Below are 26,864 nucleotides of genomic sequence, written 5' to 3'. Positions count from 1 at the left end.
TTCGCCACACACTTTTTATACGGAATGTATTAGAGACAGCATTTAGTGCACAACTATGGCAATGTATGATACAACACTAAATAAGTCCAAAAAGCCATGTTTGGGATAGTGGGGGGAAAAAAATACGATTATTAGGCTACATAAATAATAATATCCCAACAGATCGGTTACACATAAATCATATTTTTGGCAGTGTACAGCTCCCTTTTAAAAGTAACTAATTCTCAAGGATATCATGTCAAACAAAACAACTTGTTACAATTTGGTGGTTGTCTGGTACTCTCATATAAAAATGAATTAGGGGGAGAAAACAAAGATTCATCTTCATGAAGTGCTGTCCATAAATATTGCCAATGCTCTGGTTATTGATATACACATTCTTGAAAGAAAATGTAAAAATATCTGCATCACTGAGCCAGCTCCCCATAGGGCTTCGTCATTGGTTGTACAGCCTCACAATAAGCCGATAGGGATGCATTATTTGAGGACAAGGGGTGTTACAAAGGTTCCGCCATCAGCTCTTGTCTTCAACGTGAGCTCCAGGTGGATAAAACCCAATACAACAGCGAGGACAAAATATCCTCAATAAATAAAATAGTAATTTATTTCCTCAACAGAAAATGTGTGTTTTTCCACTTGATATGAAGCAGTTCTATATTAATTTGGTATATTTCATAGTTGTCCAATGTGGGAGTCTTGCAGTGGAGAGTGACAGGTTTGAAAACAGTCCCTTTCACTGCGAAGGCACATGGGCCAGCTGCATGTTGGGTCTCTCTGGGCTACCGCCGTCTTGGTCCACATCTGAGCTGTGCTCATCAGAGCTCTCAGTCTCTGAACAGTCATGGGGCACATTCTCATATGCCTCCTCATCCATTAGCTCTTCTTTCACGCTGAGAAGAAAAGTAATGATAAGGAAGAAATGTACTTATAATGAATTATGAAACATTTCTCCTCTATCAAATCTAGTTTTGAATGGTGATAGAACTCACAGAGGGTGAATTGGGTACTGCTCTTCACTGCTGTCACTGTAGGATCCATTCCCATACCAGAGAGCTGCATTCATCTCCTCCTGCTGGAACAGAGAACATAAAGGGAGCTCCTATAGAGGCTGGGTTGAATGGAGGTATACTACTCTCTAGCCATTCAGCCTGAAAAGACATGCCATAGGTTTATCAAGGGCCGGTGCCAGAACGAATAAGTTGGATGGGCATTTGATTTCCATAGGCGGGGCACCTTTAAAAATATATATATATTTAGGGGACCTCCCATGTGTGCACGCACACGCTTGCAAATTATTGTTTTCATGGGTGTTAAAGACCATAGGCAGCTCGTGAGTTTCAAGTTTGGGGAAGCTAACAATTTATCATACCATTTCTAAACTATCTGCATGCTAGTTATGATTATTTGTATATACGGTATGTGCATTTTCATGAAACAGTTTAATTTCGATAACGTTTTCATTTCTCAAAATCATTGTCATGTGGTTAATAATAAAAATCTGAATTAAAATGATAAAAATCTAAAAGATAAAATTCAACTAATGCAAGAATACCAGCCTCTGCCATATGGACACATTGATACACCGTGGCCCATTGGCGGCTAAAGAAATTAGTGCATGGAACTAGCCTATAGGCCAATGCAGTAGTAGGGCTACAATTTCCATCGTCAACCAAGTAAAATAGATAGACCTAAAGCCGACAAATAAAAACATCCTGATGAATGCGATTGAAAGAACTTGAATTTTCATCTCTACTCCACCTATAGGCCTCCCTTTCTATTTAATTAGCCTATTCCGGGGCCCTCAGTGTTTCCGGTACCAGTGAGCACCGTACAGACAGCAGTTTTTTTTTAATGACGTTTCCACTGAATATATGGGGTCACCAGATCATGATATATTTGCTCTTTCACACCGAGGCTTGATGATTATCGAGGCCAGGAGTGTTGGAAAGATTTTTCAAATACTGTGAGGAACTACTATCATTTGCAATGGCTGTAGGCTTCGTTGCCTTACTGTGTGAGGTAAAAAAAAATGTTTACTGAGAAGCTCAGTTTATTATTAGTAGTGGACGTGGTGAGTTAAGACAATCAGAAATCAAATGGGCACTTTCCTACATTTGCACACAGCAGGCCTACTACTAGCATGCTCAGGCGTGTGCTCCCTCACCGTTATCAGGACAGAGAAACCAGACATGCTCATTGCTCACATGAAGCACTCCAAATAAAAGACAATGAAAAAGTTTACAAAACTCTTAAATTATGGTTATGAAATAAACCTAAACTTGTGTTGCAGAGTTCACAACCTGCTAATAATGTTTCCACTCAGAATGAGAATAGTAAACAACAAATTATTACATGCATTAACAGAAATGTATGTAACCAAATGACAGGGATTGCCAGTATATTCACTAGACCTACTGGTGACATACAGTTGAAGTCAGAAGTTACACCTTAGCCAAATACATTTAAACTCAGTTTTTCACAATTCCTGACATTTAATCCTAGTAAAAATTCCCTGTTTTAGGTCAGTTAGGATCACCACTTATTTTAAGAATGTGAAATGTCAGAATATTAGTCGAGAGAATGATTTATTTCAGCTTTTATTTCTTTCATCACATTCCCAGTGGGTAAGAAGTTTACATACACTAAATTAGTATTTGGTAGCATTGCCTTTAAAATTGTTGAACTTGGGTCAAACGTTTTGGGTAGCCTTCTACAAGCTTCCCACAATAAGTTGGGTGAATTTTGGCCCATTCCTCCTGACAGAGCTGATGAAACGGAGTCAGGTTTGTAGGCCTTGCTCGCACACGCTTTTTCAGTTCTGCCCACACATTTTCTATAGGATTGAGTTCAGGGCTTTATGATGGCCACTCCAATACCTTGACTTTGTTGTCCTTAAGTCATTTTGCCACAACTTTGGAAGTATGCTTGGGGTCATTGTCCATTTGGAAGACCCCTTTGCTTTAACTTCCTGGCTGATGTCTTGAGATGTTGCTTCAATATATCCACAATTTTTCTGCCTCATGATGCCATCTATTTTGTGAAGTGCACCAGAAGCTCCTGCAGCAAAGCACCCCCACAACGTGATGCTGCCACCCCCATGATTCACGGTTGGGATGGTGTTCTTCAGCTTACAAGCCTCACCCTTTTTCCTCCAAACATAACGATGGTCATTATGGCCAAACAGTTCTATTTTTGTTTCATCAGACCAGAGGACATTTCTCCAAAAAGTACAATCTTTGTCCCTATGTGCAGTTGCAAACCGTAGTCTGGCTTTTTAAATGGCGGCCTTTCAGGTTATGTCGATATAGGACTCGTTTTACTGTGGATATAGATACTTTTGTACCTGTTTCCTCCAGCATCTTCACAAGGTCCTTTGCTGTTGTTCTAGGATTGATTTGCACTTTTCGCATCAAAGTACGTTCATCTCTAGGAGACAGAACGCGTCTCCTTCCTGAGCGGTATGGCGGCTCCGTGGTCCCATGGTGTTTAAACTTACGTAATATTGTTTGTACAGATGAATGTGGTACCTTCAGGCATTTGGAAAATGCTTCCAAGGATGAACCAGACTTGTGAAGGACTACATATTTTTTCTGAGATCTTGACTGATTTCTTTGGATTTTCCCATGATGTCAAGGAGTTTGAAGGTAGGCCTTGAAATACATCCACAGGTACACCTCCAATTGACTCAAATCATGTCAATTACCCTATCAGAAGCCATGACATCATTTTCTGGAATTTTCCAAGCTGTTTAAAGGTACTTAGTGTATGTCAACTTCTGACTCACTGGAATTGTGATACAGTGAATTATAAGTGAAATATTCTGTCTGTAAAAATTACTTGTGTAATGCACAAAGTAGATGTCCTAACCGACTTGCCAAAACTATAGTTTGTTAACAAGAAATTTGTGGTGGTTGAAAAACTAGTTTTAATGACTCCAACCTAAGTGTATGTAAACTTCCAACTTCAACTGTATATATGGGCGATTGGAAATGATGCAGACAATTACATTGATGGAAGCTACAATCTGCAATATTAAAGCTGATCAATATTAAAGGGAATCACAGCTGCTCTTGAAAGCCTGACACAGAATATCATTGGGCTTATTCTGGACAGAGTTTGTGGCGAGAGTGAGCCCTCGTGTCACCTCTTCCTTTCTGCTGAAACTCTCACAGGAGAAAGCATCCGAGCAAGCGAAAGAGCACTCCTCTGTCTTACTATATGTAGACCATCTATCTGACGCTGTCTGGACAGAAATAGTATGACATGCCATATTGTTTTTGTCCAGACAGCATCAGATACACAGTCTACACATACTGAGACAGAGAGGAACTGTGTCACTCGGATGCTTATCTGAGATGAATGAGTCTTTCTGTCGGCACGCTTCTCGGCCCAATAAATTATCAAGATTTCAATATTTTATTTGGACGGGAAAGGAGGTACAGTATGTGGCCAGGCCCCCTAACGCCGATCCTGGGTTTAGCACTCAAAGTTGTCAAAAGAGCATTTACCTTAGGAGTAAGGAAAGCTGAGCAGTGACCATGGTCAGTGTTCTCCCTCTTGAGAGACCTGCAGTCACAAATAAACACATGTTCCTCTATCCAACACACACTGGGAAATAGAGGGACAACATATCCTCACAAGACACTTTTATTTTAGTTACTAGTGCTGAGCGAATAACCGAAATATCAGTTATTTTCTATTTTTTAAACAACTGAGTGACCGATGTCGATTCAATTATATGAATTCCATTTAGTTCGGGTTTTTCTGTGAGCTCAATGTGCACATTGCTCTGCAGTTTTTCTAGAGAAAAATCAGATCATGCCCAAACTTAGTTACATGGTTTATATTAGTATAATACCAACAGAAATGCAGGTTTAACATGTTGAGAAACAGAGACATACATGGAGCTTTACTGGAGATACCGAGCATGTTAAACATACCCTTCACCAGCAGGCTTCTGGGGCCTTCTCCTCTGGAACTCCATCTCATCAACTGTCCACACAGCTCCTTTTACATTCTCCACTCGCACAAAACACTTGTGGAGGCTGAGGTTGTGTCTCACTGCATTCTGCAGAGTCAGAAAGAAGAACATTATTCCATACAAGTTGATCTAATACCATGTAACATTCCTAAAAAACATAATGAATATGGAAAGGCAACTAAACGTAGGACAAGGGTATTCATATTACATGTAAATTACCCTTTAAATAGACAACGAAATACCTTCCATGTTGCGGCGTTGCGTCTAAAATATCCAAATGTCCGCGTGAACCAATTGTAGATTTCATTTAGTGTCAGCTGCTTATAGGGGGATTCAAATATTGCCTGGAAAAATGCAAACATTCAGTTAGCAAACAATAGACGCACTCCTTACAAATAGCTACCATTTAGTCATCAGCGGGTAAACCAGGGTGAAATAAAAGAAAAGATTCCTTACCTGTCTTATTAGGGCTGCATATGTAAATGGCGGTCTAGCTTCTTTATTCTGAACAATATCTGTTAAGGAATTAACAAAATGTGTTTTATTAAAATCAATGATTGAAGCCATTCAAGTAGATAAACTACCACAGGCATAAAAAAAATGTACCCTACTACCCTCATTAGGTTCAGAATCACTCTGCTAACTCACCTTGATTCATGGTCTTGCTGTATTTCATGGTCTTGCTGTCTGAGTACCATCTCCTTCCAGGGCTCACAGTGAGCAGGGTGTGGGGAGGGAGGATAGAGGAGGAGGTTGGGGGTGGTGTCAGGGGTGTAGAAGGAGCAGTGGCATTTTGAGACAAGCTCATGGAAGGAAGCACCTTGGGAAATGTCACCTGGGAGATGGAGACATTGGGCACAAGATTCCCCTAGAAAATAAAAAGTAAAGATTAATTTAAAACGCAATACAGAGAACACAGCTGTAGGGAATGCAAACTTGAAGGGTGATTATTTTACCATTGTGGCTAATTCTCGTCTTACTCTGTTAGTAACATGATTTGAATTTAAGACATGCCCACTTTAATACTCCAGAGACTTACCATTGGGGTTGCTGGTTTGGACTTTTGATCAGAGGATTTGAGGTGAGACATCATGGCTTGCAGACGCTCTTTGTCTTTTTTCAACTTCATTGAGGAGAAGATAAAACAACAAAGATGTCATGTGAAGTTGATTACAGTGAGAAGGTACTGTACAATGAATGGGCTTTATTTAAGCAAATGTCTTGTCTACTGTGTACCTGCAGTTCTAGCTGCTGAACAACCTGCATCTGCACTCGACACTGTGCTGTACTCTTGTCATCCAGTGTATGTTCACTGTTCAGATGCCTGGGGGGAAAACACATTCTATTATAAAACAAGAAAACACTGAAGAAGCCACTAGAACCCAGTGTTACTATTATAGTAAGAGAGATTGACCTTAATTTGTCTCTCTGAGAGATTGAATAGATGAGAAGAAACTCACTTGAGAAAAACTTGAAAGTCTCCAAAGACAGCCTCACAGCCAGACCATTTGCACATGCCGTGTCCATAGAGAGGGTGAGTGTTTTGTGTGTGATTATCCACAGGCCCACTGCAGAGAGACATACATATATATCATCAATGTAACACTTCAGGAAGAGGTTGGACAGATGAGAATGAATAAACACTGTTCCGAAATGACTAATCACCTGTCTTTCTTCTTTAGGATCTGTGATGGATGATTCCCATTGGTGGTGGAATGCTGACTGTGGAGCAGGTTCTTCTGAAGAGTAGCTGGATTCTCACCACCAGAGAGCAGGCTGGTGCCATTCTCACACCCTTTCATTAAACCTAGGAGAAATACACAAGTAATTCAGCCAAATAACTATAATATTCTTGCCCAACAACAACCAAAACAAATGTAGCTGCCTTGCAGCCATGGAAGAGGACAGCAACAACAAACATGGGGAAGATACTTGATGGGGGAAGGTATGTTAGATTAGGGTTGGGGCTGAGGGGGTAAACACTTACCCTGAGCTGCAGAGGGGCTCATGGAGGGCAGGACAGACAGGAGACCCTGTCTCTGGAGGCTAAGGAGGTGCTGCTGTTGGACCTGCAGGAGCTGCTGCTGGATAGCCATGTGCTGAGCAGCTAGCTGCTGTAGGAGAGTGGGGAAGAGGTACACATGAGGCCTCAGCAATACTATAATAATACATTGATTTTATATAGCGCTTTGGAACATTTAGATGACAGCAAAATACAGACGTATGACAAAAAATAAGTATGTCGGCCTACCTCTTGGCCTGACTTCCCAGCATGCTTCTGCTGTAGGAGCTGGGCGTTGAACTGGTCCTGCTGTTTCTGGCAGAGATCCTGTATGTGTTGCTGTAGAAAAAAAAGAAGGAAAAAAACACCTTGAGTTAATGGAAGGTCATGAGGAAATACAGTGGTCACGTTCAAGCCATCAGCATCTCACTAGAAGATCCACATGAAAAATAGGTGACGTACAGAGAAATTAACAAAAATCCCTGCTAATATTACAATTGTGAAACAGAACACAATAAAGCATTTACATGTAGATTTGTGTGGTGAATATGATGTAGTTACCTGGTGTAACATGAGTGCTTTCTGCTGCTGGAGCAGGGCCTGGATCTGCTGTGGGTTGAGGACCTGCTGCTGTGTCTGCTGAGGAGTCTCCACCGGAGGGGTCATCATAGACACTGAAACTGTAACCTGCCAACACACAAATACAGATGAGCACAGATTAGACATAGCCATGCCGGAAAATGACAGAAAAACAAAATGCAAACAACACCATTGAAGTGTTTTTTTTAAAACATTTTAAAACCAAAACATATGAACAACCTTTGCTAGGCATCCAGCAATTACCCCTCCCTTTCTGCCTAACACCCACAGCTCTGGGGATGTTTACAGTAAACATAATAATTAAAGCCAAATAAATTCACTGCACAAAAATATAAATGCAACGTGTCGGTCCAATGCACCATGAGCAGAAATAAAACAAATCCCATAAATGTTCCACACACACAAAAATATTATTTCTCTCAAATTTGGTGCACAAATGTGTTTACATCCCTGTTAGTGAGCATTTCTCCTTTGCCAAGATAATCCATCCACCTGACAGGTGAGGGATATCAAGAAGCTGATTAAAACAGCATGATCATTACACATTACACATAGGCCCACCCATGGCTGCACCCCTGCCCAGTCATGTGAAATCCATAGATTAAGGCCCTATTTATTTATTTCAATTGACTAATTTCTGTATATGAAATGTAACTCAGTAAAATCTTTGAAATTGTTGCATGTTTCATTTATATTTTTGTTTAGTATAGATAAAAAAATGAATACAAAGCCAGGGATGCTTGGCAAGTTTTGCAAAAACAGAACTGCATTGCATTTTAGAGCCTCACACTTACAATACTTTCTGTAAAAATATCGTCGGATACACATAATATTCAAATGTAAACTAAGCGTACTTGCAGGAACTTGGGGGTTCCTGGGGCCCAGAGTTATTCTTGATCTGATAGTAGGCTAATCTAACCAACTCTGGACCCTAGTTGTAGTGTATGACATAAATCAGCTAGAAATTTTTTTAAAAAACATTCATAAACTGTTTTATATGGGCTATGATGGGACCAGATTTATTAAGTCATATGGTTTAAAAATGTGACAAAAACGAACAGGGCTGAGCTCTCTGTATGGCTGGTTGCATCGTGTAGATACTCATATAGCATGTCATCACTATTGTATTGATTGATTCATTCCAGTCAATCATTTTGGATTAAAAAGACCTACACTACATAACCAAAAGTATGTGGACACCTGCTTGTCGAACATCTCATTCCAAAATCATGGGCACTCTGAGATCCTGTTCTATGAGCTTGTGTGGCCTACCACTTTGCGACTGAGCCGTTGTTGGTCCTAGACGTTTCCACTTCACAATAACAGCACTTAAAGGTGACATCCTATGAAAGTTGAAAGTCACTGAGCTCTTCAGTAAGGCCATTCTACAGTCAATGTTGGACTATGGAGATTGCATAGCTGTGTGCTCGATTTTATACACCTGTCAGCAACGGGTGTGGCTGAAATAGCCAAATCCACTATTTTGAAGGGATGTCCATATACTTTTGTATATATAGTGTAGGTTGCCTTGTCACCCGAAGTGTGAATATAAAATCACTTTCTCAGAACACAAATAAATGGGCCTATTTTAGGCTATAAAAAACATGACATTATGTTTCCCCTGGCCAAGCCCAGATGGGATCAGAGCGCATAGGCTTCTCTGGCTACCTGCAGCTGTGGTTGTCGTCAGTAGGCTGTAGTTGGTCAGACTGAAGCACAGACTAATTGTGCATGTTGACAAATCATCAGTCTTTTTATTAAACAAATTTGGTGGTGGGTATAGACTTCCATATAAAACAGCTTGTTGTGGTGAATTCAGTTATACTCACATTTCCTGTCACAATTCGCTTTTACCACATTCAATTATTTTCATGATGTTGTTCAAAATGAAGCCTGGTTTGTTGTGATGTTGTAATGTAGGCCTACTGTACTTTATAATAATATGAGAGGGTTAAAATCATTCATTTTTGATATGCTAACGTTACTTGATGAAGACATTTTGTTAGCAGTAACTGTGCTTTTGTCTTGAAGCTAAAAATGTATTGAGTGTAGCCTACAGACGAGAAAATAAACCATTTAAATTGACTGCACATACATGCTTGTGAATTGTTGCAGTGTAATATGGTTTGGGTGCACTTTTGTCAATGTTGAATAGTTTGTGCTTTCTGGCTAGTGGCTGTGATATTTACGGTCAATTTGAACTACGGACCAAGATTGTCATGTGGCCAGCCACAACGAAAGGTAAGGCAAGGATGTAATGTGAATTGAAAAGTTGAATTCTCTTTCGCCACCCCGCTCCTTAGAGTCTTCTTCATATCTCCTAGTGGGAATAGGGCCTTAATTAAGGTCTGAACCACAAACAAACAATTCCCACTAAGGCTGGCACTGTTTGGGATCCAGTAAACAAACTGCTGGAGGATGTCACATACACTCTAGGCTAACAATAACAGTGGATTGCCAAGGAGATGGCCCTTTCCCACACGGACTAAACATGCTCTGATGCTCATCAAGATCCTTATAGACCTATACCCTGGAGCAGATACTGAGGATAAACTCATGGCTTACATGACTTAAAGCAGAAGGTAAAATAATTGCATCAGCTGGACTTAAAGTCTGCAGTACAGAAGAAAAAAAACTTCAGAGAGCCAGATAGGGCCAGTTAGTCACTGTATATGGTATGGGAAAGGCTCATCTTTTGTATGCACAACATCAGCAAAACCTAATCCTGCACCTAATCCTTGTTTCCATGACGTCAGGGCAGACCAGCCCAAACATCTTTTGTTATTATTATTGTTGATGTGACAGAAACCCACATACCCATGAAGGACAATGTAAACACTGGGCTAGTCCTCAAAGAGAGGTATGTGCTCTATGACTAATGTTGCCAAAAACAAGTTACATCCCTTTTCTGAAACCCAGAAAATATAATCCCTTTTCATATAACAGACCCTTGTACTTAATCTCTCCCTGAACTGAGATTTAACAAACCGTATGTAACCAAACTCAACTGAGACATACACAAACCATCAATGCACAAAGGAATATAATCTACAAGACCCAAGTAAGAAAAATGCTTGGAAGAGGCAATAAAGAGCTAAGGACATTTTCATATGATTTAAATAAATTACCTTTGATTATACAGTACAATAACATTATAAATATGTTAGGTAGTAGTGACACATGCAAATTCACTTTAACTAACACAGTCACAATTACTATCTTGGTCCTTAGTTTACACAGATGACCAGTGTTTCACTTTAACGTAGTCCTTTTCATCCAGCAAATTCTACCAATGTATATACCAGTAAACATAGAGCGTTATCTAGCTACATGTAGAAATAGGCTAGTTGACCAAAATACAATAATAAAGCTGACAAACCTGACCAACTCCATTTACAGTGGTCGTCTTTGGCAGTTAGAGACACAGGGTGGAGAAAGACAGAGCAGTAAGCCGAGCACAACATTACACTGTCTGGCAGTCTGACAAAGTGCTTGTGTGCATAAACAAAACTAACCAATAACACAGATCTATCCTTCTCCACCAATCACAAAGTGTCTCAGCAGTCTCTGTCTGCAGCACTACAGTTGGCTCAAAGTTCAGTGAGAGATATCCTACCTATCATGCAAACAAAGAAAGATGCTAAATGTGACAATTTGAGAACCCATATGCTTTAGTTGTGGAAAGTAAGCATGTGGCACACTTTATAAAATACATTTGGTAACCTGGTTTTGCTGCTGACTGTCAGCCCCAGAACCCTCTGGAGTTAGTGGCTTAGCACTCAGATAATCATCCTTCTCAGCACTGTCCCCATTCTCCGTCTGATTGGCTGGACTGGTGCAGGCTGTCTGTTCTGACCCAGACTCATGCATCTGGACTCACTGACCTGAGAACAGAACAAGAACAAGAGAGCCGCTGTAAACCTCATGTAAATCCACAGTGACTTTCCACAATACTGATTTTAGGCTACATTTTTTTTGTTGGAACAATTACATATGCACATGGGCAATTCCACGATAACGGAATTAAGCTTGAATTCAGATTGCCCATATAACTACATGCACATGGACTACTTTGAACAATTTTACACAGAAATTTCACAAAAACACATTAACTGAACAAACTGTGTAGATGCAAAAATTGGTAACAGAATTACGTTAAAATCTCCCTCAAGTTTTTTGTTCAACCACATTCTCCAAAAAAACTTAAATATCAGCTCTGAATTAAGATTCAAAGAGGTCTGCAGAAAGAATGGGGTGTCAGCTACATGACACCTTGAGTTTGAAAATATATTTTGGTTACTGAACTACAGTAGGGGAAGTGGATTTACATCCGGTAATGGAATTACATCCTGACCTGTACTAAACAGAAATGCATAATTATGGACATGAATATCATTCTCTTCATGGTGATGTATCCTGAATTGGTACATAAAAGTAGAAATATGCAATATCCTTATTTTGCATATTTGGGTATAATGCTTCACACTAGCTGTTATTGTAATGAGCGCCGCCCCCAAACAAGACCACATCTGAAACAATCAGACGTCTTCGTTTTACAAGTTTAGACGTCACAGTACAGCACAGTAGAGTGCGGTAGGTATGTTCAGTACATTATATTGTACTTCACTCTAGTGTGCTCTACTTTTCTGTACTGTTTTGTCCAAACCTGTGAAATATAGAAGCTTATGAAAGGTTCAGATTTGGTCCGGCCATGGCGGACTGACCAAATTTCAACTTCCATTGATCTTTGGTATCGGTCGATGGTCAGTGGGTGAGGATGCTTGTTACACTAAATGGAAAGTGGGTGGTTGGTAGAAAGAGTCAGAAGAGGTGACATTAACTGAAAGACAGACAGACAGACAGACAGACAGACAGACAGACAGACAGACAGACAGACAGACAGACAGACAGACAGACAGACAGAACCAGACTGTTTTCAGTCTTGCTTTGACCACCAGACAAAAGGTATGAGCTGAACAGTATGCCAGTGGAAGGAAGGACAGTAGCAGGTGACCGAGCTGTGGTTTGTGAATAGGATTTCCAATTGTAGCCAATTCAATTGCAGTAATTACGTGACTGATTTGGTTACAGAATTATGTGTTTTAATCACTTAATAATTCATAAACAAATAAAAACTAACTAATTGGTAGGTCTACCTTTACTTGTTATTTCTGTGAATGTTCATTATCCTCTCTCATAAGGGAGAGAAATGAGAAAATAACTTAAAAGATATAGAGCTTTGGCAACAGAATTACAAGGCACAAGGCAATGTTTCTTACATTTAAAGAAGGCAAATAATGTCTAACTATAATTTATAGAAGGCTTTCATTTAACATGCTCCTACAAACTTCACATTAGTGCTCATGGTTCCTTTTACATGGAAATGCCCACATGCGGTTGCTTACTGAAGACAATCTTAGAAACATCTTCAATATTGTTGCAGATCAGAGAAAGACAAGATGTTACTCTGCTTTAACTAATCAAGGCAACAGTTTCCCTCTTGCCAAAATAAACCGGAGATATTTGTTGAGTAGCTGATTGCTGCCATGGCTACGGTAAACAAAGAGACCCTGGTTCGGTGTTTATGAGTAAACATGTCGTCCTTCTGGAGCAATTTAACATTAACCAGGTGGTGCGATAAACAGATCTGGCAGGTAGCACAATACCGCATTAAAGGGAGGGTCGTGTGTACAGTTGGGGAAGCGTTCGACTCAAATGCAACACAGCTAAAATAAACAGCAAATGTCCCCTCAGCTGAAAACGTAGATTCATCAAATGTATGTATTTATAACTTATCGACTTCTGGAGAAAGCTGAAAAATAGGCTAACCTACTGTTAGATACAATATTGCATTGCCTATCAAGTCTGACTTCAGTACCTACTGGCCTTTTCATTCCACAGCAAAACTGATTCCTGTTTATTTTAGGCTACAGCAGCCAAGGGTGTATTTGCACACAAAACAGTGTTTCATCCTAATGCCCTTCAACATTCCCAATGTCGGATCCAGTGCTGCTAGCAAAGCAGACAAGCAACACAAACAGCAGGTTTTTAGAGTAGAGGGGAATCTTCTGAATACCTACTTCAACAGTCAGGACCGAAAATATAGGCCTAGTCTATACCACAATGCAACAATGCATTTCAATCCTGAATCTTAGATAAAGCCTAGCCTACCATAGATTTGTAATACAGATCAATGAGAAAGAAAAATCACATTAAGAATTATAACAAAGCAAACTATAGAAAGGTCAAATTAGTAGACCAATCATCAACGAGAGTTTGGGGTTCTAGCCAAAATATCAAATCAACTGTTATGCACATCTTTACAATAGTACACCATCCTTACCTTGGCAGAAAAGGCACAGCACTGTAGGTGTTCAACTGAGTTCAAAGCAGTAGCGTAAGAAGTGTGTAGCCTATGTGGACTGTGAACACATGAACAGGTGCTGTGGTTTAAAATGCAGGAGTACGCCTGTTTGCATAAACACGAACACTCTGCAAATAGAACAAGGGCAAACCATATGCCCACTGCAATTCCTGTCTGTCCAGGCATACACAATGAATACCTACATTCTGTTAATTTGATTGAATGCACATTGCATTGTCTAATGTTCAGCTCCTTGCTACTTTTTGGGGATCAACATTTCCCCTGTGTTTCCATTGGGAGTTGTCACTCTTATTAGTCAAAACTATCATTCAGAGCCACAAACAAAAGGCAATGTATGCCTGCACCAAAGCATTAGTAGGGCACTATAAAATCCTAGGCGTGGGAAAAACCACATTGGATGTTTTAAGTCCACAACAATGTTTAAACCACATCAGGTGACCACTTTGGAAGTCTGGGAAAAATAGAAGACATTTTTATTTTTGGGTGTAGTTAACCTTTAATGCAAGTGTGCACCAGCAAGAGACCTTTGGTTAGTGATGTTTCTGTAGTGCTCATGTGATTGCAGAGTTTGTTAAGCAAATGGCCTGTGGATTGATGCATATAATCATGGTATCATTCTAACAGGCTAATTGAGAAGGTTTTCGGGAAAGCCTTTCCATCTTTACCAGAAGGTAATCATTCGCATAATTGCTAACAGTTACACAAAGTGTAGACATGCGCACTCCCCCACACACGTTTCAGAAAGTTGCAGTAAAATAAAAATCACTGACGCATTTTGTTCATGACATGATTAATTTGGGCAAATTAATGAATTGTCAAATAAGTTCAATACATTTAGTTGATTTCCTACAAAGTTCAAAACCTTTTTGAATATTGTTGAATTACATTTTAATGTCTGGATTCTGTGATTCTGTCCGCATTCTCTGCAACGTGGATATTATAGGGCCCTACATACTGTAAGGCTATCCTTTATAAGTGAATGTGTGTTAATCAATCACTTGCATGCTAAGTTTACCACTCTGGGGAACAATTACTGGATAATGCAAATAGAAATAAGCAAATGTGAAATTCAATCAAATGTTTTCATTGAACATTTGCATAGCTGACCCGCAGGAAGTTTAGTTTTATTGCCATTTTCATAAACAAGGTGGATGATGCTAGACTAGGCTTATATCATCATCATCTTCTTTGTTGCTGTGGGAGAGACACCACAGGATAGTGGTTCTGAAAAGAATATCCACTCAAAACCATCAAACTCTATCATGGATCAGCTTGAGCAGCAGTATAACATTAAGCATCTGTTCTGTCAGCCAGGTTGACTGGTCCCTACATGATCATAATATGCTGTATGCCAGGGATCATCAATTAGATTCAGTCGTGGGACGATTTCTTCTTGAGTGGATGGTTGGGAGGACGGAACATAATTACAAATAATTTGTAGACAGCAAATTGACTGCAAGAAGCACAAAACAGATAAAAGTTTGACTAAAACAATAATTTCAAACCTTGCTTACATTTGAATACGATCACGTCGTGTCTCTCTATTATCCGTGGGAATAGTTGGGAACAGATTTCTTAAATTAAAATCACTTGATGTTTTTTACAGTCTTATGTCCAACAATGAAAATGAAGAATACAACAAGTTCCTGTAAAGATGTTGGGAAATGCAAGATGTCTGGAATTAAAATGACAGGGGAACTCATCACTAGGTGCAAAATGTAGATTTAATATCTTTCTGAGTTTTTGCTGTTTTTTGTAGAACCACCTGCAACTGGACATGAACATTTCTAAGATATATATTTTTTCTCCATAGAATTGAGAATTAAGAAAATATCATCAATAACAGGTTAGTTAAAATTCCTTGTACGAGGCTTTCCATTAGCAAACCTGTAAAGGGTATGGAGAATCACATATCCTGTAGCAACTTCTAGCCTAAATAACTACATTGGAAACCATGCAAAAATATACAAAACAGCATGGGGTGATAACATTTCAGCGCATTACATCTAATGTGAATGCTTTAATGACAGCACACCTGCCAGACATACACCTGCCCAACTGAAAACTCTTTGCAGTTGTTATAAGTAAACTCCGGGTTTGGCACAAGACGCTATAGGATGTGAGGGGGCCACATTCATCCAGTTTATGGGGTCCACATCCATCCATGAATCAGATTGCCAAACACATGGGAACAGAAGAGGGACAGTCAATTGGTCTTAAGAGGCTACAAGTTCTTAGCTGGTGTTGTTGAAATGGGGCATTGCGGGCATTTCACAGCGAGAAAAAAGGAAATGCCAGTGGTGTAATGTACTTAAGTAAAAATGATTTCAAGTACTACTCAAGTTGTTTTTGGGGGTAGCTGTACTTTACTATTTATATTGACAACTTTTACTTTTGGTACCTTTAATAAACTAGGCAACTTCACTACATTCGTAAATCATTTTATTCTACTTTTTACTCCATAGATTTTCCATGACACCCAAAAGTACTCTTTAACATTTTGAATGAATAGTAGGATAGGAAAATGGTCCAATTCACACACTTATCAAGAGAAGATCCCTGGTTATCCCTACTGCCTATGATCTGGTAGACTCACTAAACACAAATGCTGTTTCTAAATGATGTCTGAGTGTTAGTGTGCCCTTGGCTATCCGTAAATTTAAATAATAATATTATTGTGCCGTCTGGTTTGCTTAATATAAGGAATTTGAAATTATTTATAATTTTGATACTTAAGTATATGTAAAACCAAATACTTTTAGACTTTTACTCAATTTGTAATTTACTGGGTAAATTTCACTTTTACTTGAGTCATTTTATATTAAGGTATCTTTACTTTTACTCAAGTATGACAATTGTAGTACTTTTTCCACCACTGGGAAATGCATTGTTTTAGCTAACGTTATCTAGCTAAAGACGGCAAAATATCTACAACATAACTACGGACCATGGAAATGTACTTTTCTAGCTAATGTTAGCTAGCTAGTATTAACACACAACAACGAACAGGATAAAACACCGGATGTATAGATGTGAAGCGTCCGCTTGGCGGTTCCACTTACTACCAAATTTGGTAGTGAGAGGAAGCATAGTGGCCAGCAGTGATAGAAGAGGGAACAAGATGGATTTTGGCCGAAATTCTGCACATTTTTTCATTGAAACTTCTGAACTCAATAGTTTTCTGTTGCCAAAACTATAATGTTACAAACAGTATGTAAACTTTACCCTTTGCTAAAGTAAAACAAATGTGTTGCTGAGGAGTGCAAAGGCGAATTGAGTTATTGCACACGCGCACTTCGGAGTAGGCGTTCCCTAACGGAAATATGCAAATATTTGCTAGAACGCGCCAATAGGAACTCACTAATAGTTGCTTGACTCTGCCCAACTCCTTTATTGTTCTGTCCACTATGACTCATTTCTTCCCATTTTTAAACGTATGGCTGTGGGCTATCTTGGTTTATTTATAAATACATATTTGGTATTAAAGCTAACGTTAGCTAGCAAGTAAATGTAGCGAACAGCTAGCAGTCGTAGATAGGCAAGTTACCGAACAACATTGGAATTCGTTAACCTTAGCTAGCTATCCAAGAGAGCAAACATATTGGTTAGTTAACTCGCTGTTAAAAGCCACTTCGTCGTTGTTGTATAACGTGAATGTTATTTAGCTAAACAAAGGGTTGGTGTGGTTGTTTACCGCCTATGTTGGCTAGTAGCTGGCTAGGCTAGCTAACGAGATGAATAAATGGCATCAGCTATCCAATAACAGCATTCTACCATTTACTTACCGGGGCATCAATGTGTAGCCTGAGCTACTAGCTAGCTATTTGGCACGTCTTGTTGAGCAAGATAAGAAGCGATTGAAATACACTCACTCAGCAACCACCGTTAGCAAACACAGATAAACAGTTGACACTGGACTGTGCATTTGATGACATCACAGCCACCTGATTAAAAAACAAACAAAAAACAGCACCAGAGACCACAGATAGCAAGGCATGATTGTTTACCATTTCATTTTTCCAACATTTCTAAATCTATCAGCAAAAATATTGATTTTACATTTTGACTGGTTCAATGTTAAAAATAAACAACTTTCAAGACTGAAACCCTGGAAAACACAAGGCACCATTCCAAAGATTAACAATCAGTTGAGATCTCACCTTGACTGGGCACTATAGTAAAAACTGCCAGAAAGTCCAGCTACATTATGTTCGATTATTTGTTTCTTTCAACAAAAACGTCCCTAATTAATGTGCTTAGTGTTTGAACATGGATGACCTGAGTCACAGAGAAGCAATCAAGCAACTACAGAGACCGCATCTGATGACAATTACAACCAACAGGTTACAAAACTTAAAAAGCTTGGCAGGGAGCATGCATGCATGTGCACACGACAGAGAGAGAGAGAGAGAGAGAGAGAGATGGTTAGAAAGGTCATTGGTAAAGATAAGTACTCATTCAACCCAAAGCAGTTCATACATCATATCGTTTTTTGAATTTTAAAATGGTTCTTTTAGTTTGTAGGACTTAAATGACAACAATATTCATGATAGAAATGAAATGTAATAAACACAAAAGTTAAGAAAAAAAATAGAATGAACCAATTGACATGTGCAATTGATATTCTTCAGAAAACTGATACCCATCTAGGCGTAGTCTAGATTCCTTGCTTAGTAATCCTGTTCATTACAGTAAAAATTAAAAAGGCCTGTTGTGCATTTCGGAAACAACAATTGAGTGCGTTTGTACAATGACCCACTGCTGATTACCAAAACACTCAGGGTAAACTAAACTATAGCATTTATCTGGTAACACGCAGAGTGGTGATTTAGTTTTTTGTAAAAAAGTTGGTGTTATTTAACAAATCTAACAACCAGTAACAGTTAAGACCCCCCGCCAAAAATAAACTACAACCCCCAAAAAACAAATAAATAAAACATTTGAATGTGCAACATTTTCACATAAAACTGTATGAATAATACTGGCTTGAGGAAAATACTCTCCATTCATTCTAGAATCAGGGAACAATGTAAATTCAATGTAAGATCAGGAAACAGGGAAAACTAAAAGGCTCTGGTAAAAGTGCACTGTTGAGATAGTGTGGTTTAGCTAAATATCTTTGTATAAAAAATTAACACTAAGGAACATGTATCAGTCATCCTAAAATGAAGCCCAGCTATGACATTTGTCTGCCCAAATTGAAGTAATTGTATAACACATTCATGAAAGACAGTAGAGCTCAGAAGATTCAGTCAATTTCCAAGACCAAAAACAACAAAGTGTCAAATGTGCAAAGTTTGCTAATGTCTTGGGCGACCTCCTTCGAAGGCATGGTGCTCCTCATGTGCTGAAATAGAAAAACACATTCATCTCATGAGTTATCAATAGACTCATCTATAGTAAGGGAAGAGTAACGTTGTTTTGATGGAGTGAACTAGCACGTACTCTACTCTCATTTTTAATCATGTCATACAAGATTGAAAGTACTCACGCTTATAAAATACTGCTTTAAAAGTGATCTGTGGAAGAAGTTCATAGATCCTTCCTAGGATGTTTGCTTCGTTAGCAAAAAAGGCATTTCCATTCCAGACTTGAACAACATCTTCTCTGTCTCGAACACTGACACTAACTCCAACCACCTCATCCTCTGAAACAAACACATCAATACCCTTCAGTATTTTGAAGTACAATTTTACAATGGAATATTGTAAAGCTGTAATACTTTTTACAACTTTACATAGTCATTTAGCAGAACCTTAATTTCTCCTGTAAGTCACTCCAGATAAGAATAAATGTCTTTCAAGGGCACATCAGTAGATTTTTCACCTAGTCAGCTCAGGCATTCGAACCAGCAACCTTTTGGTTACTGGCCCAATGCGCTTCACCAATAGCCGACTACGTTATATTACAAACACACTTTGTAATACATATAGGGTATTTCATCTTATACATCCAAGTAAAATAATTAATAACATGTCCATTCAGAACAAAAATACATACCATCTAATATAAAATGATAGACAGATGTAAGATTACTTCTCTTTACAAACAATCAAGTAAAGCATCTTCATAAAGCCTGAAAGTTGATATACAGCGTGACAACAGCAGGGTTTCTGAAGCGCAACTCACAGCAATCTCATATGTTGTCACACATTAAGATGATAACAGAGGAGTGTAGTTGTCATTTAATACTACCCTTCTGTTTGTGCCAAGGTTAATAGAAATTGCTTTTGGGGTCTTCATCACCACTACCACCAAATCAAACTTTATTTGTCACATGCACGGAATACAACAGGTGTTACCGTGAAATGCTTACTTACAAGCCCTTATTCAACAATGCAGTTCAAGAAAGAGTTAAGAAAATATTTACCAAATTAACTAAAAAGAATAAAAAGTAACAATAAAATAACAATAACTAGGCTATATACAGGGCATAACAGTACTGAATCAATGTGCGGGGGTACAGGTGAGTCATGGTAATTTTTACATGTAGGTAGGGGTAAAGTGACTATGCATAGATAAACAGCGAGTAGCAGCAGTGTAAAGACACTAAATCAAATAGTCCGGGTGGCCATTTGATTAATTGTTCAGCAGTCTTATGTCTTGGGGGTAGAAGCTGTTAAGGAGCCTTTTGGTCCTAGACTTAGCACTCCGGTACCACTTGCCGTGCAGTAGCAGAGAGAACAGGCTATGACTTGGGTGACTGGAGTCTGACTATTTTTTGGGACTTCCTCTGATACCACCTAGTACAGAGGTCCTGGATGGCAGGAAGCTTGGCCCCAGTGTTGTACTGGGCCGTACGGACTACCCTCTGTAGCGCCTTATGGTCAGATGGCGAGCAGTTGCCATACCTGGCAGTGATGCAACCGTTTATACTAAAAGCAAATCCAGGAGATTGAAGTACAGGGTTGAAGGCAAATTAAATCTCTTTGTGCAGAAAGAATGTCTCCAAACAGAATCTCACACACCTGTTTAAAACCACTACTAAATCCATACAAGACATTACTACTAGAAGGTCTGGTCGTGAGACATGCAGAGTTAGAAGGTTAGTAGGTAAACAAAACACTGGTTTATTCTGAATTGGACCCAACTACATTGGAGCAGCTACACACACAGTATGTGATTGATAATACTGGTAATACTGGTAATACTGAAGCATATCGTAAGTCTTGCTCCTGCTGCTGAGGAAGCAAATCTGGATGACCTTGAAAGCAGCAACCTCATGAGGTTGAGTTGCTGCTTGGGCAGTTTGATGGTCTGTCCTCTGAAGCATGGTAGTCCAGTGTCCAGCATCAGAGTGACTAGAGACACCACTGTATCCATGTAGGACCTGACAGCCAGGTACCCCCGACACACCTCCATAAACCATTTGAAAGGTATGGCCTCCATCTTGCCGCCCATGATCACCCCCATCTCATCAGTCAGCTTGAGGTCTGGCTCCCAGCCCAGGTTACCACCAGGAGAACTCTCAAACATGAGCCAAAGTTGATGTGGATAAGCCGTCCCTTGCTGTCCTGCATGATGTTCCTGTTGTGTCCATCTTTGATTTGTAGCAGAAAGAGCAGCAGGGTGTAATCAGCCATATTACGGATGAAGTTATGCCTCGCCTTCTGGAAGGCTAGAGTGGACTCATCTTCATACTGGTTTCTGAAGTACTCATACATCCCAAAGTCTGTCTGCCCATCTGGTCACGGGATTTACAGTCTGGGATACACTCGATCACACCACACCCAGGGTCGGTAGCCACCACTCTGTAGGGAAACAAAAACAGGTCCAGTCCCGCCAGTTGGAAGATGTTCTTAGACAAATGATCTCGAGAGCCAGCACGTCCTGTCTGCAGTCATCTTACTTTAAAGATGGCGACCTGCCAGACGATCCTGCAAGTTACATCTTCGCCCAGCTCCACGTCCTGGGAGTCAGTCTGACAACGCAGATCTTTCCTCTCCAGCTCACTGACCCCACAACACTTCACCTTAAACTTAACCAGGTACAGGGCCTTGGCAGCACTCTGTATGGGTGTTCTAGACTCATAGTCAATGTCCAGTACAATGACCTCTGGGTTACTGGGCAGGTAGCAGCCTTGCTAGACCTTGTCAAACAGCTTTGAGACATGCCCTCTTCCTCTCATCTCCCTTTGGGGTGAGCTTGATGGCGGATACGTTGGTGATTTTGTTGAAGTCAAACTCTCTCTGGTAGTATTTAACTGCACCAGACAGAGCCTATTATCTCCTCAATCATCTCCCCCAAAAGATCCCTGATGTCAGGGTCTTTGTGGTGTGCCTCCTCATTCAGGTAGATGTTAGTCTTCATCTTCCAGATGAACTAGTGTTGGATTCTGTGTTTTACATTATAGCCATTACCATATATATATGATTGAATATTATCTGCTGTTGGCTTGTGTGGATGTATGTATGTGTTATGCAACATAGCTGACTTGAAACATAGTTAACAGTGTCAGGGCCATGGGCCTTTCTCATGATGGAAAAATACAGAGTAGCATGAAGACAGGAACTGTTCAATGAGTTGGGGGGCACATTCAGAGCGGGGTGTTGCGAGAACAAGCGGTCTTTTGTTAGATAACAGGAGCCAGGTGCGAGATAACGGTATCGAGCATGAGCGCATGGATGTTCTTCACAGCAACAGTTACATCTATCAACAGAAGCGCCACGAGGCGGGGACCCGCCTGAGCGCCTGCAATAGGCTGAGCAAGTTTAAACCACGCCCAGCCTCTACTGTGATAGGCCAACAGACGGGTTGGAACTATGTCTATCACAGTATAAAGAATACTGTTTACATACATTCTGTCAGTTCTCTGTTCTGCCCTGTGTGGTATTACAGTGAGCCCGTATATACGAAAGTTGCATTTGCCATTTATTACTTAGCTAATAAAAAATACATAGCAAAAATCGGTGACTCATTGTTATATTTATCCTGATACCAGATTCGAATTTACGCAACCTTAACACTAGCAGGCCAAGAGCTGAGACTTCTGGGCCACCCACTGGATGTACTCTCTCATAGCCCATCTTGTCATAGCGCAGGACCTGAACAATCTGAGGAATGTGGAACAGGGTGGCATCCGAAGGCCCAGAAACCATTGGATGAGCATGGTATTTCACAGAGTTATTCTCTATGGTTGACTGACTCATTAGACTTGACTGTACAAGCTGACAACAGACCATGTAAACCAAAACCCACAGTTGGAGTCTGAAAAACATGCACGCGATGTACTCTCTCCCTTCACACTCTTACCTGAAGCACAGTAATCAGTAAATTGCTCCCCAATAGTGGCCAGCAGTAACTCCTTCCATACAGCAGGCTGGAGAAAAGACACATTGAGTATGTAACCAACACTATACACATTTACTCAACAAACATGATAAATGACATTTGTGTGAATTATTAAAAAATAACAGATTACTTGTATCGTACTTACAGTGCTTTCTTTGGGTACTTTCATTTTCCAAACTCCCCCCTTTGCATTACTCTCTTCTTCCCTGGATAAAAAAGACAATAGTAAATGAAAGGTCATATAATTATGCATAGACTTGTGTTTATGTACAAATTAGGTGAGTTAGGCTCACCAGAGGGGTCTTCTCTCCCCTCTCATTAGGTGATAGCTACATCTCAGTGGTAGGCTGGACACTCCAGGTATATTGTTGTACACACTCCAAAAGCTCTATTCAAAAAGATGCAAGGGAAAATAGGTTCTTTACCATGATTATCAAATTCATATTATTGCTGCAATATTGTTGAAAAACACAAAGCCATAACAGAGTACAGTACATGTGTATGTATAATAATGTGATGCAGGCGGATCTTAAAACGCTCAACTAACACGCAAACCTTACCTGAACTGTTTGCACAGTGTATATTTTTTTCAGACCTGATTCACATTCTGCTGCCGTTGTTCCTGGTAAAGATCTGGAGGAAAGAAACAAAAACATTAGTGCTGAGCGATTAACTGAAATGTTTTTCGATGACCGATGGCGTTTCTCTAGAGAGATCTCAGACATGTTATCCAACTTAAGCGCAAAAAACGTGGTCCTTAACTACAATGATCAGAATACATTGCGCATGCAGCTGCTTGTTGTCGTTGGTTCTTGCCAAGCAAGCCTGTGGGGCCCAAGCACCGTGGTATAATAAAAACTGGAGACTCATGTAAGACTACGCCGATTCATGAACCGTCTATAACCGGGTTGTATCCGATTTGTACAGACCAACATCACATGCGCACTAGCACTCCGTGCGCACAAGGAGCAGTGCAAGCAGGGACGACGCGATCACGTTTTCCAAAAACATGACAGACATTGGATGAAGCTAACAAGTTAGATGCAGTGCCTTAGACGGCTGCGCCACTCAGGAGCCCAATAAGTCAAAGTAAATGTCATTACCATCACTTTGTTTATTCTATGTTACAGCATTTAACCCACATAATGCTTTAAAAAAAATCGAAACCGAACACTATTTTTTCCAAAACGACCTAGTAATCACTCAGCACAACATCAATATTTAAACACATTTATAACTCCGCATCTGGCATGCTCTATCTAGCAGTCCTAAAAACATCCCAAAACGAAACCGAACTCGGAATCGCTCAGCACTACAAAATATAAATATTTAAACGAATTTATCTAGCAATCAGACCTAAAATAACCTGTTTAGTTTTGTACCTATAGCAAGCCTTCCTCCCACTCTGTAAACAGGCCTTACTAGATAACTCAGCCAAAAGAGGTTGTGCTCAAAGCAGCCAGGTCGGAGATCAGGTGTCAATCCCCTTTCCACTGGACTCTAGCCCAGCAGTAAACAAGAATGACCCCCTTTAAATTGTCTGCGTTCTCTTGGCCAGAGCAGTACATTGACGGATATACAATTTCAATAAAAACACATTGAAAGGAAATATCTGTATATGCAAAATGATAATCTATGGCCATTATTGTGAACATTATTGTGAACATGTTTTTATTAGAAAAAAATCTAAATTGAAACCAAGACAGAAAAATTGCCCAAGTGTCAATGGATGGCAATAGCCTAAACAAAAAACAGATCAGCCTATGATTTGACTTTTAGTCTTGAGATTGGAAATAAACACTTTCACCACTAGGCCGATGTTTCATAAAAAAACATGTTTACAACAAATCAGAGGGCCAAGTGTTTTCTCCAACCCAAGGTCTTAACAGACTATGCCCCAATACAAGCACTCAGTGTTTATGAAAATAGACAAAGTCCAATTTCTGCAGGTCATGTGTACACCTCCCATAATATAATAATATTTACAAATACAGTGAAGCAGTGATCTGAAGTTTTAAAATAAATCAAAGACTGAGTTTGAGAACATGTTCTAATGGTGCGCATGGTATCAAATCACCAGAGAAATAAGAAACAATGTCTCGTGATTGCGAAAACAGACTTATAGTCAAGTGTAATAATCATATAATGTATAATGAATATGGTAGTCATCTTGCCTTTCTGCGGCGTTATACGCATAACTGATTGAAAGGCCTACTCCTTTGTTTTGGCAAGAAGGCTTTCTAGCTATCGCAAATGCAATTTTGTTGACAAACTCATCCCATGAAAGCATAGAAAGAATCGCCATTAAGTCCACGTAATGATAAAATGGTGAGCTTACCTATCAAGCCAAAAAGTCCACGGAGAATGTAATGGGAGAGTACCGTTTCCATCGTTATTCGTGATGTTCTCCAATTCTCTTTCGTCGATATGGATGTTACATTCGGGGGAGTTTTGACTTACTGTTTTGTTCAATTGCAGATTCGGGACAGCAGGAACTGCCATTTCCTTGCTTGTAAAAAAATAGCGATTTGATTGTTTTTTTAAAGATCTCGTTTCCCCTTTTTATTGTATAGGAAGTGCCTACTCTGCTGACTCATTCGTCGCTTCACTGTTCTGCCGCCACAACAGTAAAATGACGTATTGCTGTCTGCAGACCTAACGTTCTTGCCAAAAGCGGCAGGCGCGATGCAGTAGAATATAATATATTTGTGCTCTACTTTTCACAGTCCATTACACAAACATCAATAAAGTAAATATGTCTAAATCATCCAGAATTATCATAATATTCAATCAGTATCATGACCTTAAACATCTATGGCCAGCATGGGTACCAGTCTGTTAATCTAACATTCCACACCTTGAACTCCATGTCATTATGCTAAAGTTTATCATTACAGGAGTGGCAAAGAGTAGAATAAACTAAACAAACTGGTACTCAGACTAAAACATCTAAGCATGACAGTGATATTTTCAGTGACAATTGAATCTGCCAATATAAAATAGATTGATGAATTTAATGTGAATGAACATTATAAATGCCCTTTATAATCAAATACATTTCCATTGTCACATGCTCCCTAAACAAAAGGTGTAGACTAACAGTTACAATGCTTACTTACTGTCCTTTCCCAACAATGCAGAATACAAGAAAAAGACACAATAAAAACTAAACACAAGGAATAAATACACAATGAGCAATGATAGCTATCAGTACCAAGACGATGTGTAGGGGTACGAGGAAATGGAAGTTGATATGTACATACAGTGCAAATTGTGTTTCCACCCCCCTCAATCTACACAATACCCATAATATCTCGAGATATTGCTCCCCTGAGGTAGAGTACCTCAAGATCAGCTGTAGACCACACTATCTACCGAGAGAGTTGTCATCTATATTTTTCATAGCCGTCTACTTACCACTGTTGCTGGATCAAAGACCGCGCTCAGTGAGCTGTATTCCGCCATAAGCAAAAAGGAAAACTAGTGGCTGGGGACTTTAATGCAGGGAAACTTAAATCAGTTTTACCTCATTTCTATCAGCATGTTTGTCATGTGAGTCGTCGTCTGAAGAAGAGGAATCGGACCAAAGCGCAGCGTGGTAAGTG

General features: G+C 39.7%; 2 protein-coding genes across 10 annotated transcripts; both read right to left on the bottom strand.

The window, feature by feature from the left end:
* LOC112216143 (forkhead box protein P1-B) lies at positions 1–17,897 on the bottom strand. 7 transcript variants are annotated; one of them, XM_024375896.1, is made up of 16 exons: positions 17,841–17,897; positions 11,307–11,467; positions 7,545–7,670; positions 7,233–7,322; positions 6,969–7,095; positions 6,647–6,788; positions 6,442–6,549; positions 6,218–6,305; positions 6,021–6,104; positions 5,630–5,849; positions 5,438–5,496; positions 5,224–5,325; positions 4,941–5,068; positions 4,509–4,566; positions 990–1,072; positions 1–890 (listed from the first exon to the last, which is right to left on the bottom strand). In XM_024375896.1, exons 2-16 carry the CDS (start codon positions 11,451–11,453, stop codon positions 734–736), a joined length of 1,719 nt encoding a protein of 572 aa, XP_024231664.1. In that variant the 5' UTR covers positions 11,454–11,467; positions 17,841–17,897; the 3' UTR covers positions 1–733. The 7 variants fall into 7 exon arrangements, 6 of the variants coding, with proteins under 6 accessions (XP_024231664.1, XP_024231667.1, XP_024231666.1 ...); XM_024375899.2 differs by having other exon boundaries at positions 990–1,069; positions 17,754–17,879; XM_024375898.2 differs by having other exon boundaries at positions 6,969–7,092; positions 17,754–17,879.
* Positions 17,898–17,954: 57 nt separating this feature from the next.
* Positions 17,955–25,897, bottom strand: LOC112216144 (eukaryotic translation initiation factor 4E type 3). 3 transcript variants are annotated; one of them, XM_024375901.2, is made up of 7 exons: positions 25,598–25,897; positions 23,820–23,892; positions 23,553–23,647; positions 23,405–23,465; positions 23,221–23,287; positions 19,460–19,615; positions 17,955–19,315 (listed from the first exon to the last, which is right to left on the bottom strand). In XM_024375901.2, the coding sequence occupies exons 1-7, from the start codon at positions 25,759–25,761 to the stop codon at positions 19,269–19,271; spliced, it is 663 nt and encodes a 220-aa protein (XP_024231669.1). In that variant the 5' UTR covers positions 25,762–25,897; the 3' UTR covers positions 17,955–19,268. The 3 variants fall into 3 exon arrangements, with proteins under 3 accessions (XP_024231669.1, XP_024231670.1, XP_024231671.1); XM_024375902.2 differs by lacking the exon at positions 25,598–25,897 and adding an exon at positions 24,022–24,191; XM_024375903.2 differs by lacking the exon at positions 25,598–25,897 and adding an exon at positions 24,039–24,191.
* Between the last annotated feature and the right edge of the window lie 967 nt (positions 25,898–26,864).

Source organism: Oncorhynchus tshawytscha, linkage group LG16 (assembly GCF_018296145.1).
Source record: "Oncorhynchus tshawytscha isolate Ot180627B linkage group LG16, Otsh_v2.0, whole genome shotgun sequence".
Taxonomy (NCBI): Eukaryota; Metazoa; Chordata; class Actinopteri; order Salmoniformes; family Salmonidae; genus Oncorhynchus; species Oncorhynchus tshawytscha.
Note: the sequence above shows the minus strand (reverse complement) of the source record. Positions and strands in the feature narration are given on the sequence as shown.

What these genes read in the sequence shown, in the direction of transcription:
- LOC112216143 (XM_024375896.1), bottom strand. Translation starts at nt 11,453, where the DNA reads ATGCATGAGTCTGGGTCAGAACAGACAGCCTGCACCAGTCCAGCCAAT. An exon ending in GAGCCCCTCTGCAGCTCAGG is followed by an intron (nt 6,789 to 6,968) that starts GTAAGTGTTTAC and finishes TATTTCTCCTAG; the next exon opens with GTTTAATGAAAGGGTGTGAG. An exon ending in ATCCTAAAGAAGAAAGACAG is followed by an intron (nt 6,550 to 6,646) that starts GTGATTAGTCAT and finishes GTCTCTCTGCAG; the next exon opens with TGGGCCTGTGGATAATCACA.
- LOC112216144 (XM_024375901.2), bottom strand. Translation starts at nt 25,761, where the DNA reads ATGGCAGTTCCTGCTGTCCCGAATCTGCAATTGAACAAAACAGTAAGT. An exon ending in TGGACTTTTTGGCTTGATAG is followed by an intron (nt 23,893 to 25,597) that starts GTAAGCTCACCA and finishes TCTTTCCTCCAG; the next exon opens with ATCTTTACCAGGAACAACGG. An exon ending in AAGTACCCAAAGAAAGCACT is followed by an intron (nt 23,288 to 23,404) that starts GTAAGTACGATA and finishes TCTTTTCTCCAG; the next exon opens with CCTGCTGTATGGAAGGAGTT.